The following is a 21217-nucleotide window of genomic DNA, read 5'->3' on the forward strand; positions in this document are numbered from 1 at the left end:
AACCATATCCCTTACGGGGGTAGCGTGCAGCGCTGGGAGCACAGCTCCCAGCGCTGCTGCCCTGATTACACTGACGCTTTACAGCGCTGTATCTTGCAGCGCTCAGGGGGGTGTTTTTTCACACCCCAGTTGCAGCGCTGTAAAGTGTGAGTGTAGCCAAGGCCTAAGTGTCTTGAGTAGATTGTCATAGCAAGATTGCTGTAGACTATGCATTACTGTGAACTGCTGTTATGAACCAATAGAAGTAGCAGAAGAGAAAGATGAATTTTATCCATGGCTGGGTAACACTGTAGATCATAATTTGATTTGATAATGGGAGATATGAATGCAAATGTTGGTAACAGACATTGTCAGCAAATGAATAGCAATGGACCATATGGCACTGAGATGGCAAACAATAATGGGGAAAGGTTAAGAACTTGTGGTGAGATGCATAATCTGATAATTGGCAGTGCTTACTTTCCTCAAAAAGATATGCACAAGTTTGCATGGAATTCACTAGATGGTCATATCAAAAACCAGATTGACCACATTATTATCAGTAAAAGGCAAAGAAGGTCATTACTGGATAATAAAGTCTATACAAATATCAAGTGTGGCAGTTATCATGAACTGCTAATGGGAAAGATTAATATGAAATTAAAGTCCAAGAAAAGGAGGTCAATTTCATCTTGATAAATTAAGGGATAGCTCTGTGAGGAAGACATACAGGGTGACACTTGGAGGTTATTTCAAACCATTACTTTGCGACGATGAAGAAATTGCACTCCAGACTGGATGGGAAATATTCAAGGAAGTGATATAAAATACAGCAGAGGAAGTTATTGGAAGGCATAAGCAAACAAGGAAATCTAGACAAGCAATGAAACAAGAACATGATAAGAAAAGCGTGAACAAGTCAAAACTACTGAGAAAGTGGAAGAAGTGAAAGTGTTACCAAAGTGGTGAAGAAATCACAACAATTGGACAAGCAAAAGTTCTGGAAAGAGGAGGTTCCACAACTAAAGGAGGCACGAAGAAAACAAGATATGAAAATGATCTACAAAAAGGTTAAGTTGTTAGGAAACACAATTAGGCCAATGATGCAAGCAGTAAGAAAGACTATTGGTGAACTGCCAACAAATGCTGAAGAGATGCTGCAAGTATGGAAGGAGCATTCTGACAAAATGCTGAATGCTGTAGTTCATCGAGATGCGAGCATTCTCGACATGCTAGATGAACAGGGCAGATTGCAAGACAGAATGGATTTCAGCACTGAACCACCATCAGAAGAAAAAATAGAGCAGTGAAGCAATTAAGAAATGGGAAAGCTGCAGGAACAGATAATATAACAGCTGAGCTGCTACAAGCTGGCAGGAGAAATGCTAGCAAATCTTTAAGAAAAATATATAAGAAGATATGGGAGCAAGAGGAGGTACTGTATGACTGACTAAAAGCAATAGTTGTACTAATCCCAAAGAAAGGGTATCCTACCGATCTGAATAATTATAGTGGTATACGCTTATTATCAGTACTGGGAAATCATGATGAAAGTAAATGTCAACAATTTAAGACCAGTTTTACAGGAAATAGTAGGTGAGGAACAGTGTGGCTTCATACAGGCTCAAGTTCCTTTGATCAGCTATTCATGCTCTGATAGTTGATTGGAAAAAAATGAGAATGGGGAGTAAAGATGTTTACCGTTTTCATTGACTTCACAAAGGCATTTGATTCAGTGTGGACGGATAATACTCTTCACTGCCTTGGAAAATTGGTGCAGTTGACGTGGACTTACAATAAATGCCAAGAAAACAAAGCGGTTGCATCTTGGAAAAGGGACAATAGATATAATGTTGAAATGCAATAGAGGTGAAGTCATAGAAAAAGTAAAATCTTATATGTATCTAGGAAGTTTGAACAGTGCCAAGGTTAAAAGGAGGTGTGTCTTAGCAACAAGTACTGCACAAAACTGATGAAATTATGGACTCATAAAAACATTGTTTGCCACCAAAGTGGAAATTGATTAAATCAGTGTCCTAACAGAATAACTCTACAGACTGGTCAGAATTGCATTGAATTAAGCAGACATCAGAAGGCTGGAGCCAGTAGAGAGTTCTTTGGAAGATGGCAACAGTAAAGTGAAATGATTTTAAGACAAATGAAGTTAGAAGGAGAGTAGGATGTGAAATCAGTGTATGGGATTGGCTGCAATCAAAAAGATTACAGTGGTGGTAACACTGTAGAAAACAAACAGATGATAGGATTCCCACGAAAATAATGCAAACGCAACCAAGATCAGTCAGGCCTAGAAGCCAACCCCCAACTAGAAGTCAGGACATCGTACACAGGGTTATGACCAGGCTGGCTTAAAGGAGAACCAAGCCATGGACAGGAATGAATGGTGACACAGTACTGCTCACTGTGTCTTGGGATGAGAAGAAATATATATCTAAAACATAAACTTCTGAAGAGAGAGCATGGAGGAATACCATGATCACCTGTGCTTCATACTGCGTAAAAATAAAATAAAATAAAATGTAGTTAAAAAAAATTTCAAAAAAGTCACAGCTTCCTATCTTAATTCATGGCTACCTATCAAGAAAGGGTTCAATTCTGCTAGCACTTATGCAGGGAAGTAGCTTTACATAGGTTGCCAGACCAATTGAACACAATGGTGTTACTCATTTGCATAAGTGCTTATATAGGATCAAAGGACAGGTTGGAAGTTGTAAAATAAAGCTGTTTTTGAATCACTTGAGTGTAAAAAATTTATCTAAAACTATCTCAACAGAGAAAAATCACTTCTCCTTCCCCAAGTTCAGCTCTTAAATATAGCCACTAAATATTTAACTTCTGGGTGTTTGGTTTTTTTAAAGATATAAGCATCTGTAAATATGGATAGACAGGGTGGGAATCTCCACATACTTTAAATTAGCTCCAGCAAATTTAAAATTGGAATAAAATGGGGACATCTAGAGGAATTATTTGATATTGCAGTCTTATGTCTAGGTCTGAGACCAACTTGGCTGATCAGTTTTTACTTTATGCGGTGTTGTTGTAGCCAGTCGGTCCCAGGATATTAGAGGGACAAGATGGGTGAGGTCATATCTTTTATTGGCTCAACTTCTGCTGGCGAGAGAGAAGGTCGAAAGCTTGTCTCTCTCACCAACAGAAATTGGTCCAATTAAAGATATTACCTCATCCACCTTGTCTCTTCGTTTTTTAACTTGTTCATTGAAATGGTTCCTTCCTACAATATTGAGTCTGAGTCTCCTCTCACACTGAGTTCATTGCTGTGATTCTGGATTTACACTGAGGTAGCCAACTGTTGTGACTTTTATCTTGAACCTCATGCTATTTGATGCTTTATATAACAATCCAGCTGCTGGAAATAAGGGCTCATATGCGGACTTCAGTTTCATTTAAGAAAAAATACATTTCTAGCCCTCAGGGTTGTGGAGAAAAGCTTGCAAATGTGACTGAAGCATACCTGCAAAAGAGGAAGGCAAATGAAAATAACCCAACATTGATTTGTTTTTAACAGTTCATTATTTTTCAGCTATTCTCATGATTTTGGGGGGCTGATACAACGCCTGAGTTTGGCAAAACTGGAGTGAGAAGAGAATTAGGCCAATTGTTTTCAGAGTTATATATCAGTTAATTTGCATTTCTTCCCAATACGTCATGTGCCTACCCATTAATTATTATTCATATTGAGGTAGTAACCAGGATCCTCAGCCCTGGACCAGGACCCCTGTTTACAAAAATAGAACAAATAATCAATCCAAAGACTTTACAATCTAAATATAAAACAAGATAGATACAGACATATTCACATCCCCAAACTCACTTCTTTGCTGAAGCCCATGAACTTCAATCCAGGTTGGCAAATCTGCTGTCACCAATCCAGGAATTGTTTTCTTATTGTCTTTTTAAAACACTAACATAAATATAAGAAGTAGGCCACAAAAATATTCAAAAAGCATTGGGAATCTGCCTTAGATTCAAGAAAGTGGGTCTGATTCTGTAGTCAGGGGTCTTATTATTGTAAGTAGTTCTATTTACTTCAATGGAACTACTCAGAGTAGTAAGCACTTCACTCAGCAATAAAAGTGTTTGCAGAAATCAAGCTCTTAAACAAGATCAGTGTGGCGTGTGATTTTTTACTGAGGGTATGGCTACACTTGCAGCTGTACAGCGCTGGGAATTACAGCTGTCTTCGTACAGCTGTGTAGGGAAAGTGCTGCAGTGTGGCCACACTGACAGCTACCAGCGCTGCAGTGTGGCCACATTTGCAGCATTTGCAGCGCTGTTGGGAGTGGCTGAACAGGCATTCTGGGATACCTCCGAATACCTCTGGAGGCCAATTACAGCGCTTTTGGTGGCCACACTGGTGGAGCAGCGCTGCATCACCAGCGCTGCAATCGTTATACCCCAGGCGGAGCAGGAGTACAGCCAATGCTGCAGCCAGGGAGATGCAGCGCTGTATGTGCCTTGCAAGTGTGGACGGTAAGTTGCAGCGCTGTAAACCCACCACCAGCGCTGCAACTCTCCAGTGTAGCCGAGCCCTGAGAGAGTTATACCAGTACCACCCCTTGCATAGATCCTTACTCTAGTATAGCCATCCCCTTTCCTGTACAGGCATAACTATAAAGCACTGTTATACTGATATAACTAGGTGTGCCCTAGGGGCGTTGTCTCTCTTTAACTACACCAGCCTAGTTTTAGTGGTACAACTTTCTAGTGTAGACAAGGCTTTAGTGCCCTGTTTCAACAAGGTCCCACTGAAGTCACAATAGACTCCGTGAACTCACACATATCTTGCTGAATTGGGACCTTAAATCTACGTTTCCTTGCAAATGTGAGTTTCAATCTGATTCTGATGTTCTAAAATGCATTTAAAAAATATGTGATAAAAGAATAATTCTTCATGCTCATTTTAGAGGTGTACCCTGACTCCTCAGTGGTAGAGAGCCATTTGCTCCACAATGTTCAGTTGATCACTCAATGCCTAAGGTGCTTGCAAGAGCTCTGCTCTGTTCAGTGTCCTGTTCCAACTGGCTTATTGTGCATAGCAACAAGACCTTCAAAGCGACCCACCCATCCTGTCTGCCTGAAAAGTTCAGCCTTTAGAGGCACAATCTGATGATGCTTGGCAAAAAAAACCCAAACAAAAACAAACAAAACAAAACAAAACCCCCAAACATTTCAATCAGGAGGATACATGATTGTGTTCTGGTTCCGAGATGGAATTCTCTTGCTGTGATGTAGCATCACCTCAGGTAACAGTGAATGTTCATAGGTAAACAGAATTAGTCACTGCCAAGATGAGGCTGAAACCTGGATGTTTTCTGCAGTTTCTGTATTTAGATAAAATACACTGTTTATTATCAGTGAGAAATGCTAGGGCACTTGCAGAATATTTCCAACTCCTAGATGTTCATAAAAAGAATACTTTGAATGGTAAGTATTTTCCAGAGGTCCTGGAATTTGCTATCACTAAGATTAATGTTTATATCTATCTATATATAAAAGAACCATCTGATGCTACAAAGTTTAGGATTTAAAAACTGTTTAGGATTTGTTTAAAAACTGTTGAGGGTTCAAAATAATTTTCAGAGACATTATAAATACCATGTCCCAACTATTACAACAAATACAGCACTCTGTAATGCTAACTGACTAGTTGGCTTGGTTAATGCAAAGTTTTGGAATTGCCCCAGATAGATGGCTTTCAGTTGTAGCATATGCCGCCGTGTCTTGAATGATATAGCACTTTCCATCCATTCTGAAAGGTTATATGACTGCTAACACATCAGATGCTGAAATGATACCCAGCCTCCATACCCAACCTACTAGCACGGTTGAAGTAACTGAAATTTGTTCAGCTCTTGCCTGAGACGTTAACTTTTTTTCTCTCTCTCTCGCCCTGGTTCCTCTTAAAGCTGACAGTCCTGCAATTTAAATTAACTTGTGTGGCATCATTGCCATCAGTATTATTCATCATTAGCACTCGGGTAGCACTGAAAAGCCCCAATGAGGACTAAGGCACAAGTGTGCTAGGCACTGTACAAACACACAATAAAAGAGAGTCTCTGCACCAAAGAGCTTACAATATAAATCAGTGATACTCAGAACTCAGTGGTTCAGGAGCCAAATTAGCGACCAACATAACCCAAAAGAGCCACAGGAGTGTGAATTAATTGTTTTATTTGCTCTCTCTCTCTCTGTCTGTGTATATATATAATTTCTTGGTTATTCTGACCAAGTATTATTATTTTATCAACTACAACTGGATAATAACATAGTAAAAGCAGCCTGATTGGTTAATAATAAATGACACAGTGTTTGAAAATCATGTCCCACAAAAAGCCGCAGGAGACACATTAAAGAGTCACTTGCAGCTCCCAAACCTCAGCCTGAGTATCACTGATCTAAATAAACACCACAGATGAAGGCTGGGATGAAAGGAGGTGATGGGGTTGGTGGGTGGCAAAGTCATATTCGTGTTGAAACACTTCACACCAAATCTGTTCAGAGCACTGTAGAAGACTGCAAAATAGACAGTTACTCACCTTTGTAACTGTTGTTCTTCGAGATGTGTTGCTCACATCCATTCCAATCAGGTGTGCGCGCGCCACGTGCACGTTCGTCGGAAGATTTTTACCCCAGCAACACTCAGTGGGTCGGCTGGGTCGCCCCCTGGAGTGGCGCCATTATGGTGCCGGATATATACCCCTGCTGACCCAACGGCCCTTCAGTTCCTTCTTGCCGGTTACTCCACCAGAGGGGAAGTAGGGAGGGTTTGGAATGGATATGAGCAACACATCTCGAAGAACAACAGTTACAAAGGTGAGTAACCGTCTTTTCTTCTTCGAGTGCTTGCTCATATTGATTCCAATTAGGTGATTTGCAAGCCTTACCTAGGCGGTGAGGTCGGAGTGAGATGTTGCAGAATGCAAAACTGCTGAACCAAATGCTGCATCATCTCTGGAGTGTTGAACCAATGCATAAAGTGAGGCAAAGGTGTGAATCAATGACTAGGTAGCTGCCTGACATATTTCCTGAATAGGAACATGGGCCAGGAAGGTGGCAGATGAAGCTTGAACCCGAGTAGAATGGGTGGTGAGGTGGCTAGCCAGAACGTGAGCCAAATCATAGCATGTACAGATGCAGGATGTTACCAAAGATGAAATTCATTAGGATGAGACCGGTAGGCCTTTCATCCGGTCTGCCACAGCTATAAAGAGCTGAGGTGACCTTCGGAAGGGTTTTGTTCTCTCAATATAAAAGGCGAGAGCCCTGCGAATGTCTAGGGTGGGCAGCTGTTGTTCCCGACGCGATGGGTGCGGCTTCGGGAAAAGACTGGGAGGAAGATGTCGTGATTGACATGAAAGGCGGACACCACCTTAGGGAGGAAGGAGGGGTGTGGTCACAGCTGTACCTTGTCCTTATGGAATACCGTATACGGGTGGTCCACTGTCAAGGCCCGAAGCTCAGATACTCGTCTTGCCGAAGGAATAGCGATGAGGAGGGCTGTCTTCCAGGAAAGGTACAGCAGCAAGCAGGTGGCCAGTGGTTCAAAAGGAGCACCCATAAGCTTGGCTAGCACCAGGTTGAGATCCCAGGTAGGGGTCGGGCATCTGACTTGAGGGTACAAACATTCCAGTCCCTTGAGAAACCTTGAAACTATGGGGTGAGAGAAGATTGATCGGCCATTTTCCCCTAGGTGGAAGGCGGAGATGGCTGCCAGATGCACCTTTATGGAAGAGACCACTAGGCCCTGTTCTTTCAGGGACCAGAGGTAGTCCAGGACAGTAGGAATGGACACCTGCCTGGGGACTGAGTTACGCTGAGCGCACCAGCAGGAGAAACGCTTCCACTTGGCCAGATATGTCATCCTAGTGGAAGGCTTCCTACTGCCCAAGAGCACCTGTTGGACCGAGGCAGAGCAATGCAACTCAGACTGGCTCAACCATGCAGCAACCATGCTGTGAGGTGAAGAGACTGCAGGTCCGGATAGTGAAGCCTGCCGAAGTCCTGTGTTATGAGATCCGGCCAGAGTGGCAGGGGCATCGGGTCTGCCACTGAGAGGTCGAACAACATGGTGTACCAGTGCTGCTTCAGCCATGCTGGAGCAATCAGGATCAGGTGGGCGCTGTCCCTGCGGAGCTTGAGTAAGACTCTGTGGATGAGCGGAAACGGTGGGAAGGCATAGAGTAGGTGCCTCTTCCACGGGATCAGGAATTTGTCTGAGAGGGAGCCCGGGGAGCGTTCCTGGAGGGAGCAGAACACCTGGCATTTCCCGTTCTCTTGGGAGGCAAAGAGATCTATGTAGGAAAACCCCCACTTCTGGAAAACAGAATGGATGACGTCCGGACGAATCGACCACTCGTGAGACAGGAAGGATCTGCTGAGGTGATCCACCAGAATGTTCTGGACTCCTGGGAGAAAAGACGCTACCAAATCGATAGAGTGGGCTATGCAAAAGTCCCAGAGGTGGACTGCTTCTTGACAAAGGAGGGAGAAGCGTGCTCCGCCCTGCTTGTTTATGTAAAACATGGCCGTTGTGTTGTCCGTGAACGCTGATACACAATGGCCTAGGAGATGGTCTCAAAACACGTGGCATGCTAGACGGATCGCTCTCAGCTCCCGCACATTGATGTGCAAGGCCAGCTCTTGAGGCGACCAGAGGCCTTGAGTGTGAAGGCCCTTGAGGTGGGCACCCCAACCCAGAGATGATGTGTCCATGGTTAGGGCCATCGAGGGTTGCAGTGGGTGGAATGGCATCCCTGCGCAGACTAGAGTGGGGTTTAGCCACCAGGTTAGGGAGCCCAGAACCTTCCGAGGAATAGGGAGCACTGAGTCCAGGCTATCTCTGCGTGGTTGGTATATTGAAGCAAGCCAGGTTTGAAAGGGACGGAGGTGTAGCCTCGCGTGCTTGGTCACGAAGGTGCAGGAGGCCTTGTGACCTACTAGGCTGAGGCAAGTGTGCACTGACGTTGTCGGGAAGGTTTGAAGACCTTGAATAATTGAAGCCATTGCTTGAAAACGCGACTGCGGGAGGCAGGCTCTGGCCAGATTGGAGTCCAGAACCGCTCCTATGAAGTCTATTCTCTATGTGGGTGTCAGAGTGGACTTCTCTGTGTTGATCATCAGGCCTAGGCTCCCAAAGAAGTCTTTGACGATAAGCAGGTGCTGTGACACTTGTAACTGAGAAGTCCCTTGAATGAGCCAATCGTTGAGATACGGGTAGACGTGTACCCCGACGATGCCGGAGGGAGGCAGCGACTACAGCCATGCATTTTGTGAACACACACGGAACTGTAGAAAGGCCAAATGGAAGTACAGTGAACTGAAAGTGTTGATGGTTGACCACAAAATTGAGGTACCGTCTGTGTGGTGGGTAAATTGCAATGTGGAAATATGTGTCCTTCATATCGAGGGAGGCATACCAGTCTCTCGGATCCAGGGATGGGATAATGGTCCCCAGGGTTACCATGCAGAACTTCAGCTTTATCATGAATTTGTTGAGTTCTTGCAGGTCTAGGATCGGTCGTAGACCTCCCTTTGCCTTGGGGATTAGGAAGTAGCGGGAATAAAACCCCTTGCCCCTCATGTCTTTTGGTACCTCCTCTATGGCTCCCATGGCTGGGAGTGACTGGACCTCTTGTAAGAGGAATTGCTCGTGAGAGGGGTCCCTGAAGAGGGACGGGGAGGGAGGGTGGGAAGGCGGGGTTGAAACAAACTGGAGGTAGTATCCCACTTTCACCGTGTGCAGGACCCAACGATCTGAAGTTAGCTGGGACCAGGCAGGGAGGAATTGTGAGAGGTGGTTGAAAAAGGGAGAAGGATCCGGTAGAGCAACTGGTGGGCTGCCCTTGGGCGTCCCCTCAAAAATTCTGCTTGGGCCCCGCTGGTGGTTTAGGGGGAGCCTGATTTTGACCTCCTTGAGGGCCAGACTGCCTCCGACAATTCCCTCTACCATGCCTTCTGCTAACGTCCTGATGCGGGCTAGGCGGGGAGTTAGAGCGGTGTGGCTAGGGCCGGAAGGTCCTGCGTTGGGTCACTGGCATGTGCATACCCAGAGAACACATTATAACGTGATTATCCTTCAGACTTTGCAATCTGGGGTCAGTTTTATCTGAGAACAGGCCTGGCCTTCGAAGGGCAAATCCTGAATAGTTTGTTGTAATTCAGGGGAAAGGCGCCTGATACCTGGAGCCAGGAAGTACGCCTCATCGTCACTCCTGACGCCAGAGTTCTGGCTGCAGAGTCCACTGCATCCAGAGAGGCTTGGAGGGAGGTTCTTGCTACTTTTTTACCCTCCTCAAGTAGGGCTGTAAATTCTTGACGGGATTCCTGGGGAAGAACTCCGTAAACTTCCCCAAGGACACCCATGTGTTAAAATTATATCTACTTAAGAGGGCTTGTTGGTTTGCCACCCTAAGTTGGAGGCCCCGGCCGAGTATAGTTTGCCGCCTAGGAGGTCCATGCGTCTTGCCTCCTTTGACTTAGGAGCCGGGGCTTGCTGGCCATGACGCTCCCTCTCGTTCACCGATTGCACCACTAAAGAGCAAGGAGGTGGGTGAATGTAGAGATATTCATACCCCTTTGAGGGGACATATATTTTCTCTCTACTCCTCTTGCTGTAGGTGGAATCGAGGCTGGGGATTGCCAAATGGTATCCGCATTAGCCTGTATGGTGCGGATTAATGGAAGAGCCACTCTAGTAAGTGCATCAGCCGATAAGATGTCCACGACAGGGTCCTCTATTTCAGGGACCTCCTCCACCTGTAAGTTCATATTCTGAGCCACTCGTCTCAAAAGGTCTTGATGGGCCCTGAGATCAATAGGTGGAGGGCCTGAGGAGGATGTTCCCGTCACCGCCTCGTCAGGCGAGGAGGAGGAGGAGAGGTCCGGGACCAGGGGGTCCTGTGGGGGCTCCTGCACTTGAGGAGCGTCATCTGTGTCAGGTGGAACCTGGGTGTCTGTAGATGGTATTGGAGCCTCATCCGTGCCCATGGGGGTGGGAGGGGGCGGCTTATTGTCGCCTCTGGTACCCGGTGTTCTGACAGGGCCGACCGTGGAGCCACTGATGGAGCACCTTGGGTCTGGTGGTATGCCCACGGTGTCCAGAAGGACCAGTGATGAGGCCCTTGCTCGTGGCTCTGGCTCTCTGGGAATATATGGCTGGGGATGTCAGAGTCACGCTCCTGAGGACAGGATGCGCTACCAGCCTGCGAAGACACCGATGTGTGTCTTGATGGCCACGGTGGTGCCGATAGACACTGGAAGGGCGCCACTGTTCTGGATGCTTGATCCTGGGGCGGTACTGGGGAGCGGTACTGGGGGCTATAATGGTACCACGAGTGAGACCGGGACCTTCTACCGTAGCGGTGCCGGGAGGTTGACCGGGATCTCGAGTCCCTTCGTCTGGAGCGACTGCAGAATACACGGTGCCGAGAGTCAGATTGGTACCGGGAGTATCCGGCTGGCGAATGAGATGTCGAACGGTGCTGTGAGTGCGACCGGTACCATGATGGAGAGCGGTGCTGGGACTGCGAGTGGCACCGGGAGCGGGAACAGTGTGATCGAGAGCGTCTGTGAGACCGTGATCTTGAACGATGTCTCTCTGTTGGACCAATGGAAGGTGGTCTTACCAGGGCTGGTTTTCCGATGGATTGTATGACCTGCACCGGCGGTGCTGGGGTTGAGGCCGTGTCGACTCCGTCATGGCAATGAGCTCCCTTGCTGTGGAAAAGGTCTCCGGTGTAGAAGGGAGGGCAAGCTCAACCACGGCATGAGCCGGGGAACTGTCAGGCACCGGACTCAACGGCCCTTGTGGGACTGGGATCGAGGGTGCCGCGCTCAGTGGAGCTGCAATCGGCGGTACCACAGTCGACAGTGCCGCGGCAGAGGACGGTGCCGGATGAACCGTCTTCGAAGAGCGCTCCTTCTGTGGAGCTGAAGCAGCTGGAGCGCTATGTTGCTTCCTGGGTCTTGGGGACAGGGAGCGATACCGAGCAGATGTCGGTGCTGGGGCTCCTTCTCGGTACCGGCGTGGTCCGGAGCCGAAGGGGCGCTCCCTACAGAAGCAGTCTGTTGGGCGCTCGGTACCAGCGCTGCAGGAGTAAGTGCCGACTCCATGAGGAGCTGTTTCAATCGAAAGTCCCGCTCCTTCTTCATCCTTGGTGTAAATGACTTGCAGATGCGGCACTTATCCGTAAGGTGTGATTCTCCTAGGCACTTGAGGCAGGAGTCATGGGGATCCCCTATTGGCATCGGCTTCTGGCACGCCGAGCATGGTTTGAATCCCGGTGCCTTGGGCATGGGCCCGTTACGGGGGTCGAGGAAAGAGGCTAATCCCCGATCCTCCCTTAAACTATATACGCTATCTATAAATACAAAAACTAATACTAACTATAACTACAAGAACTCGAATTATACACACAATAAACAGCAAAGAACTACGAGTAGCTAGGGATGTGGAGATCAGCATAACGGCGCCACTCCAGGGGGTGACCCAGCCGACCCACCGAGCGTTGCTAGGGTAAAAATCTTCCGACGAACGTGCACGCAGTGCGCGCACACCTAATTGGAATCGATATGAGCCAACTTCTTCGAGTGCTTGCTTTCTCCCTGCCCTTAAGGTGCACCTTACATTGTACAACATCACTGTCAAGCTAAACATTGTTTAAAACAATTATTCAATAGTTAAAAAAAATAAGCAGTATCTGCAGGGAGTTTAAGCCCAAATTTTGACCTACCCAAAGACTATTATGATAAGCAACGGGACCCCCAAAAGCTCTGTGGTCATTTTGATCGAAATTCATATCCAAATGTAATGACTTGAGCCTGTCTGTTAAGGGATGCAAATCAGAATCCTGAATCCTTTTATCCTTTAGTAAGGCAAACATTTGGATGTAGGTTTCATGCCTTGGGCTCAGCTCTCATTTTAATCTGATGAAGAACATCGCATGGAGTCTAAACATCTTTTAAATGAGAGTAAAACTATCAGAACCCACCAAAGAAATAAGTGCTGTGAGTTCCCCTGCTGTCTGTGCCATGGTGGTGATCTAACCTGATTGCAGTGTCAAGCCTCATTTCCCCACGCTAGTGACAAAGTACAAGGGAAAAAAAACAGAAAAGGGACAAATGATTGGTGGGGTTGGTTGCCATATAAAGGGCTGAAGTCTGGCCTCATAATATGCACATGCAGCTCCCTCTGGGCCAAAATCAGCAGGGACACACTTGAGCCAATCCTAGGAGTTGCTGAGTGCCCTCAAATATGGCTGACGTCAATGGCAGCTGAGGGCACCCAGCATCTCACAATATCCAAGACTTATAAACAATGGAAAGTATAACTCTAAACAAAGACGGTGGCTGGGTCTTTTCAATAAAACCCTGAAGACCAAACAGCTATGGCCTGGTACCTCCTCAGGGTAGTCGAAATTCCTTTGCAGAAGCTTCCTCATCACATTTCAGGTGAGCATGTGACTGAATGTTTGCTGCAGGTGCCTCGAAGGCGTGGCGCTTGCTGGCCCATTCTGTAAAGAAAAAATCATCTGAAAAGATCTTTTATTCAGCACATATGAAATTAATTTTTTCCGAGTGAAAAATTACAACTTTTAAGCAAATTTCTGGGGTGTTTTGTTTAAACACTTAAAAAGGAAAAATGTGTTTTGGGCAGCTGAATAACAAACAAAAATAACCCACCAATTTTTAATTTTTTTTGTTCAGTTTCTAATAGCTCGCACATTTTTTTAAACAAATTTGGACATTTTTTTAACCAAAATTTGTCTTATAAAACAGTCATTTTCCTTTGGAAATTTATTTTGCTGAAATATTTTTAACCAGCATTTTAACATTGGCCACTTTAGGACCCCCCTACACGGGCACATTGCACATGTACACACACACTACCTCTCTCTTGACTGATGTCACCGTGTGTATATTATTCCTATTGAACATTTCTCTGAGTTTGTCACTGTATTTTAATTAGCTGTGCAGTAACCTGAGCACCTTGGAGCAATGGGTGCATTATAAATCCTATTAATTATTACTAACAGCTTTGCGCAGGTTAGGCCTAACAACCCACTGTTTTCCAGACCTGCAGCTTTATCACTTTCTCCGTTATGTGACTGACCTGACAAAGAAGCAGATCATGCTGGTGTTTGATTTGCTAGACTGGAATGCCACAGGGGAGATTGGCTTTGATGAGTTCTACATGCTGGTGTGCATCCTGATGTCTCACGAGGCAGGTAGCCTGGGGTCCCTGTTGGTGTGTCAGCCAGAAGCTTCAGAGAAGCTGATATTATTCAGTGCTGTCATAAACGGAATCAGCTAGCTGGGAGTCTAATCTTCACTTATAATGATAAGTAGAAGGTAGAGGAACTTTCCACAAGCTAGAAACTGTCTAAATGCTCTTATGTTTGGAGTAGGGTGACCAGATGTCCCAATTTTATAGGGACAGTCCTGATTTTTGGGGCTTTTTCTTATATAGGCACCTGTTACTCCCCACCCCCTGTCCCGAATTTTCACACTTGCTGTCTGGTCACCCTAGTTTGGAGGCAGCTCACTGAAAATAAAAAAAAATCTCAGCTCACAAAATGAGCTGCAGGCGCCTTCTGCTTTCCACAAAATAGCAAGACTAGACCAGGATCCCATTTTCACAGGTCACCATTTTCCACCCTCTCTCTGTTGTGCAATAGAGCACACGATTCTTCTTCAATCTTTGTCCTACAACTCTCTTTCTTAGTGATCGTTATTAGAGGTCAGACCTGTTCAGAAAGAAAACAGTAGCGTGGAGTGAGAATTAAAGAGTGTGTGGGGGAAATGAATGTTAACGCAAGCCAGAGTTGTACACAGCTCCCCACTTTTCAGGAGTCATACGGTAGCCCAAGCGTCTCCTTTTTCAGGGGGCAGGCTGCTAGCAGTGTCATCCTGGGGAATCCTAAGAGGCAGTGCTTAATTTGTAATGAAAGAGGTGCCGGGACTCAAGCAATATTTTCGTACTTTCATAATGGAGGCGGCAAACCCAGAGGTGCCAGGGCTATGAACTGCCAAGTCTAGAGGAGCCGGGGCTCATCCCTGGCACAAATTAAGCACTGCTAAGAGGGCAAAGACCATCCATGGATGTGCAGCTGGCCCGAGTACTTAGAGTCATTTCAAGAGCAACTTGTGGCTTTGCAAGGTACTTGAAGGAAAGTGGGACATCCAGGATACGTCTTCACTACCAGCCATATCGGTGGGTAGCAATCGATTTCTTGAGGATCGATATATCGTGTCTCACCTAGACGCGATATATCATGTGCTCCTGTCAACTCTGGAACTCCACCAATGCGAACGGCGGTAGCAGAGTCGACGGAGGAGCCGCGGACATCGATCCCGTGCCGTGAGGACGGTAGGTAACTCGATCTAAGATACTTTGACTTCCGCTATGCTATTCATGTAGCTGAAGTTGTGGATCTTAGATCAACCTCCCCTCTAGTGTAGACCAGCCCTCTGTGTGCTCAGTTCACTTCCAGGGCTATCCAGCTCAGAATTATTTTGCAGCACTAGCAGGGTTTGAAGCTCTGGGGCAAGCAAAGCTGGATGCACGAGGCTAGGCATGCGTGTGTGCAAGGAAGCCCTGAGTTCTTTTCTCTTCGTGTTGCAAGTGGGAATTAGGAAGGTTACCAGCTTTTACCATCTAGACTTGAACTATGGTTGGTGTTATATGTATTTTCTAAAGCAGGAAATCTCTTCTCATTATTTGATCCTAAACATTTTTGTCCTGAAACAGAACCACCTGGAAAAGCAGTTCATTTATCAACACTCTGGGCCTGTGTTTGAGCTGCTGGATATGGATGGAGGACACACAGTTGGCCCTAGGGAGTTCCAAGCCACTAGGTTCCTTTTTAACATCAAGAAGCAAGAGCTTGAAAAGATATTCAAGGACTTTGATGTCTCTGGAGATGAGGTAAGAGTCAAGGAATAACAAGCCCTTAATATTGCCCCATTTTATTTATTAACACACAGAGGCTCCAGCTGAAATCAGAGCCCCATTGCATCTGCCCAAGAACAGTCCCTATTAGGAGCTCACAATTAAAATAGACAAGACAAAGTGTGGAAGGGGAAACAGGCTGAAAGATTAACTGTCCAGTGTCACAGAGAGGGCAGTAGTTGAGCTCAGGTCTAATGAGTCCTGTTGCCTGGCCATATAGCTCAGTCATGTTCCTCTCTTAAACACTGCTCTTGGCTCCAGCTTCACTCAGAGAAGCTTTATATTGCCCTGTTACCTTATGCTAAAGCAGCAGAAGTGGTTATGCAGAGCCTGCCATTCAGACAACTGCAAAAAGGGGGGACAGTCTTTTTTTGCCACACTGGTTTATTCCATTCTTTATACTGAGGTCCCAGGTTATGCTGGGCTTTAAATCAGTGTCATCTGGAGACTGAGGGTTTGATTATGGTGCCCTTCTTACTGGGTAATTCACTTTCACCTTGGGATATAGGGGACCATCGGTGACTGACCTCTGTGATCTCTGCCAATTCCCTCTTTGTCACTGTATTGAATATAGGATTCTAGACCTCACCTTTCAGGCTCGGAACTTTACCTCTCCCTGCCTATCTGCTCTTGTATTGATCACGCCACTCTCGCTAACAGTGGAAGCCTCCATTGCCTGTTTGCCTCCTCCCATAAGCACCTCCATGCTTTCTCCCCTGCACATCAACCTGGCCTCGTTCAAACCCCTCCACAAGACCCATAACCAAGGTGAAGTCTGATAAATTGCCAGTCCATAATGACTAGATGGGTGGGGATTATTGGTATATTAAGAGCTTTATATAATCATGTGTTTCATATAACTGTTCTGTGTGGGTTTGTAAAGCAGCCTCACGCGGTAGTATCCAAGCACCTTCCCACCATACATTAAATGACAGACTAATGTCTGTCACAAGAGGTTCATTCCTTCTTTCTCCACAGGTGGCAAACTGTGTGTGCAATGTACTGTTCTAAGTGGTGGTTTTGTCTTCCCCTCTCCTCTCCTTCAGTTATTTAACAGCCACTTGTTGCATTTTAACTTAGATATTCCCTAATTACAAACTCATATTAGGAGATTGTAACATGCCTTAATCTAAGGACTCTGCTAGTGCTTGGGGCATCCAGACACAACCCTAATGCAAATAATGGACCTGAAGCCAGTTATTTCTGCTTTGCAAAGGACTGTGGGCTGCTTGGTTAAAGGGCATTTTGTAAGAGCTTGCTTGTGGGGTTGTGCCAGATATAATTCTAAAAACACAGATTTCCACCCAGAAGCATCATGATATCTGCAACCACTGTGGAATGGTAGAGTGATATTCACATGGTGGGGAGATGCCTTCACAGCTGCAGTATGGTCCTTTAAGATGGCCCCAGCCCATCAAGTTCAGATCCAAACTTCTCCAAAGTTTGAGTTGAAGGAACATGGTGTGTATGTCTCGCTGGGAACCCAAATCTTGGGTCAGGCTTATCTCTGACATTAAGGTGGTATTAGCCATCACTGTCTTATTAAGATGCTATTTCATATTCCTCCCCCACCCCCAACACTAGCAACTGAACTACAAGGAGTTCAAGATGTTTACAATCTTCTGCATTGATAGACAACAGAAAAAGGAGAAGGAGAAAAAGAAGAGGTTGGATGAAGAGATTCCAGAATCATCTGGGGCAGACCTCACCAAGATCAGCATGCATCAACTACACTTGTAAAACACTATTTGATTCAATCAGGAACAAGTACAACCATCTCTCTCCCAGGCCCCAGCCACAGAGGTTTTTGGGTTAGTTTAAAACACCAACCTTTAAGAAACATATAAACTCAAATAATGGTCCAAATAATTGCAGCTGTATAATTTTGTCCCCGGATCCTATCTCAGATACCGTATGCAAGTGCATAATTGGCTCTGATGTCATCCCATGTGGAATAGCTGATGCAGCTTGGACTTCAGGGCAAGCACATTCCTCATATTTCACCCCAACCCAGTTGCTGATATTCATGTCAACCCTCCCTGCCATACTGCATTGCTCAAGTATTTTAGGATAGCGACCCTGCTCCACCCTCCATCTACATTACATCTTGCTTGAGACAGAGCAGTTTTCCCAATACAACCATTTTATCACCTTTGAAGAGACCGATGAAATAAAGTTTAACATAAAACCCATCTGGCTCATCCCTTGATACTGGATTCATTCACATTTGTCAGCTTCCCCCCCATGCTGTTTTCTGTCCATATTAAAATGTATCCATTAAAAATAAGTGTGGGGGAAATGAGATTTGTCTCATCTCCCTGCACCCGTTACTGTTGTTGTGAAGAAATGGAGCCAGCCAAAGGCAATGCTCTTTTCTTTGTTAAAATACATCAAATTAAATCCATCTGTGGAGAGAATAGAAGGGATGGGCAGTTTCTCTTGTTAAGTACTGACCATTTAAACCATAAATGGAGCAGTTTACTAAACTCAGTTCCCCTTCTCATCACTTCTGCCATTCTCAATTTGCCTTAACTTAAGCCTCCGTGCATTGAACTTTCCAAGCTGTAATTCTATAAGAAGGAGGCTGAATCACATATGAAGGCCCAGCTTCTGAACTGAGGAATTGCCACCATGGTCCAGTGTTGTTACTTTAAGCGTGGCATAGGAATTCATAACAGGAATTCTATTTCCCCACTCCCAAGGCTTTATTGCCAGGACTCAAGACAATGAAGTTGTTGAAGCCTCAGTTTTGAGGTTATTCAGAGAGATCAATTCATGTTTTCCAACCTGACAAAGACGGAATGGCTGTTGTAATGCTGGCCCCTTTTAGTAAGTTACCTTTGTGTTTAATCACTTTTTACCGAAAGATTCTGAAGAAACGTCAAAAACTAAACTTTCAGCCAGATTCCCCTCTTGTATACACTGGTATAAACTGGGTCACACTACATGAGCTGCAGTAGACTTCCTCCAGATGTAACAACTAGGGCTGTCCAGAAAACAAGAATTCCACTTTGCAGGAATAAAAAATATGGAGGTTTCAACATTGGTTTGCCTGATTCACAGCTGGGACTTGAACTTGGGTCTCCCACATTCCAGTGAGTGACTAATCATTAGGCTATCGGTGATTCTGGAATGAGTACCTCTCTGACCAGAAGTTCCATCCCAGGCCTGCCAAGTCTCCTGATGTTTCATCTGAATAGATACATTGAAACTAAAACTTTGAGCAGAAACATCGTGGCCTTTTCCAATAAAAACATTTAGTCAAAAATTTCTTAACCAGCTCTACTGACGTGAGGAACAGAATTAGGTCCTCAACATAGGAATCATTTCACCTACCACTATAATGTGACCCACTTGGAGCAAACTCCGTCAGCCTTTGCTATGATGCACAGTACCACTACATAAGAGCTTAGGAGCAGAAGGGAAGAATGCAATATCCAAACCTCAGATGGAGTGCTGACAGGCATAATGTAATTACCCTGTTGGAATTTGACCAGTTCAGCAGGGTTAACACCTACTGCAGTTAAGCAAGGCTGGCCCATTTATAATATATTATGTAACCTGGTAGAATGAGATATAGCTGAACAGTCAAATAAAGAAAATACATTCACAGGTACAAATAGTAAATTGATTCCATACTCATTAGGAGTGAGGAGAGTATTTTGGACACACACAGCAGCCATAAATTGTATGTTGACCATACAATCAGAACTGCTGCAACTGGACAGTGGTTTGCATTGGCATAGTCTCTTATGAGGGATGTACAATGTTAAACGGTTCATTGGTAAGCATTAGGCTTACCATTAACCGACCTTAAATGTTATCCCCCTGCATGCTGGCTCGAGTGGCCTCAGCCTTGGCCACTCTATGCCAGCCAGAGGAACCCCAGCCCCGGCCGCCCAACCCTAGCTGGCCAGCCAACCTCAGCCCCAGCCGGAGCAACCCAAGCCCCTCTCCCGTTAATCAGTTAACCAATATAGTTTTAATCATTTAAATGGGTAACTTTTTAAACAATATTTACATCTCTATCTATTATACACACAACCTCAATATTAGTAGGAGTGAACAAGCATTAGACCCCACTGTTTTGTGGTCTGTAGGGAGTAGTGACTGAGGAATTTCAACTGCTGTGCACTTTTGACTAATTCTCTTTCCCATTAGGTGGTACATCAGTTACTGTAAATATAGATCTAACGCCCATTTCCTGCATTGGGTTCTGGACACTAGCAAAAAGTTGTGTGTCTTTATTGCCACATTACAAGTGACCATCTATTATCTGAAGGGCACTGTCACAAGTGGAGAGTGCTGTCTCAACATCTTGACATGGCAAATCTTCAAAATATAAAGTGCTTGCCATTACTGGGCTCCAAAGGAACATCTGCCCATTCCAGAAGAGGAAGGATAGCAGCTGTGACACTCGAAGGATAGGTAGCACAAGTAGACTGTGCTCCTGTTCTTCCCCATCAAAAAAAGGGAGAGTCAGGAAGGAGAGACAGAAAAATCCTCACACATCTCTTTATACTTAGTTCTTACATTATTTTTTCTATATTCTGTTATGACAACACTCTCCAAAAAGAAGTTAAACAGGTAACACTAACTGTAAGGATGATAAAGGAAGCAAAGCAACTTATCCAGGATGATTCAAGCTCTTTTGACATGATAGGCAGTTAAGACTATAAAAATGGGCCCAACTAAAGGTTCGTCTACATGGTGCATTAATCCACATTAGAGGGGTACAAATTCTACTGTACGCTAGTGTCCATGCACTAACTGGCTTGTGTGGACCCTGCTTGTGCACTGTGTAGTACTGTTTGAAATGGGACTATATTAATATGCATTAGGGAACTTTTAGTGAGTGCCCGTGGGTCCATCCATGCCAGTTAGTGCATGACGTGCTGTTGCATATTCAAATTTACTCCCTTCTGGTGTAGACTAAGGCACCATGTAGACATGCCCTAAGCGATCCACTTAACATTTCACTTAATATGAAAGGGCAACTTCACAAATAAATTACTTAACGGTTCCCTCCATCCATAAAGCCCACAATACCAGACTGTGTGTAATATCACACATTACACTTTCAAGTGTTGGAGAAACTTGACCTTTGGTTCCCTACCCCACTCCTCAGGGACCTGGATTCTTTCACTGATTGAATACCCTATTTTACACTATTCCTGACAGACAAATTGTGTGAGATGCTGCTGAATGATACATTTGTTTTTATGACCTGAGTATCTTAGCCATCCATGG

At 45.2% G+C, this 21217-nt stretch overlaps 1 protein-coding gene across 1 annotated transcript; it reads left to right on the top strand.

The window, feature by feature from the left end:
• The first annotated feature begins 5306 nt into the window (after positions 1 to 5306).
• On the top strand, positions 5307 to 17905 carry EFCAB9 (EF-hand calcium binding domain 9). Its single transcript, XM_050962866.1, has 5 exons — positions 5307 to 5442; positions 14091 to 14239; positions 15767 to 15943; positions 17552 to 17703; positions 17863 to 17905. Exons 1-5 carry the CDS (start codon positions 5307 to 5309, stop codon positions 17903 to 17905), a joined length of 657 nt encoding a protein of 218 aa, XP_050818823.1.
• Positions 17906 to 21217: the final 3312 nt, after the last annotated feature.

The sequence above is a fragment of the Gopherus flavomarginatus genome, chromosome 7 (genome assembly GCF_025201925.1).
Source record: "Gopherus flavomarginatus isolate rGopFla2 chromosome 7, rGopFla2.mat.asm, whole genome shotgun sequence".
Classification (NCBI taxonomy): Eukaryota; Metazoa; Chordata; order Testudines; family Testudinidae; genus Gopherus; species Gopherus flavomarginatus.

Bases quoted from the DNA above. Each gene is read 5' to 3' on its own strand.
- EFCAB9 (XM_050962866.1), top strand. From the start codon at position 5,307: ATGAGGCTGAAACCTGGATGTTTTCTGCAGTTTCTGTATTTAGATAAA. The intron at 5,443-14,090 runs GTAAGTATTTTC...ACTGTTTTCCAG, and splicing joins TAAAAAGAATACTTTGAATG to ACCTGCAGCTTTATCACTTT. The intron at 15,944-17,551 runs GTAAGAGTCAAG...CCCCAACACTAG, and splicing joins TTGATGTCTCTGGAGATGAG to CAACTGAACTACAAGGAGTT.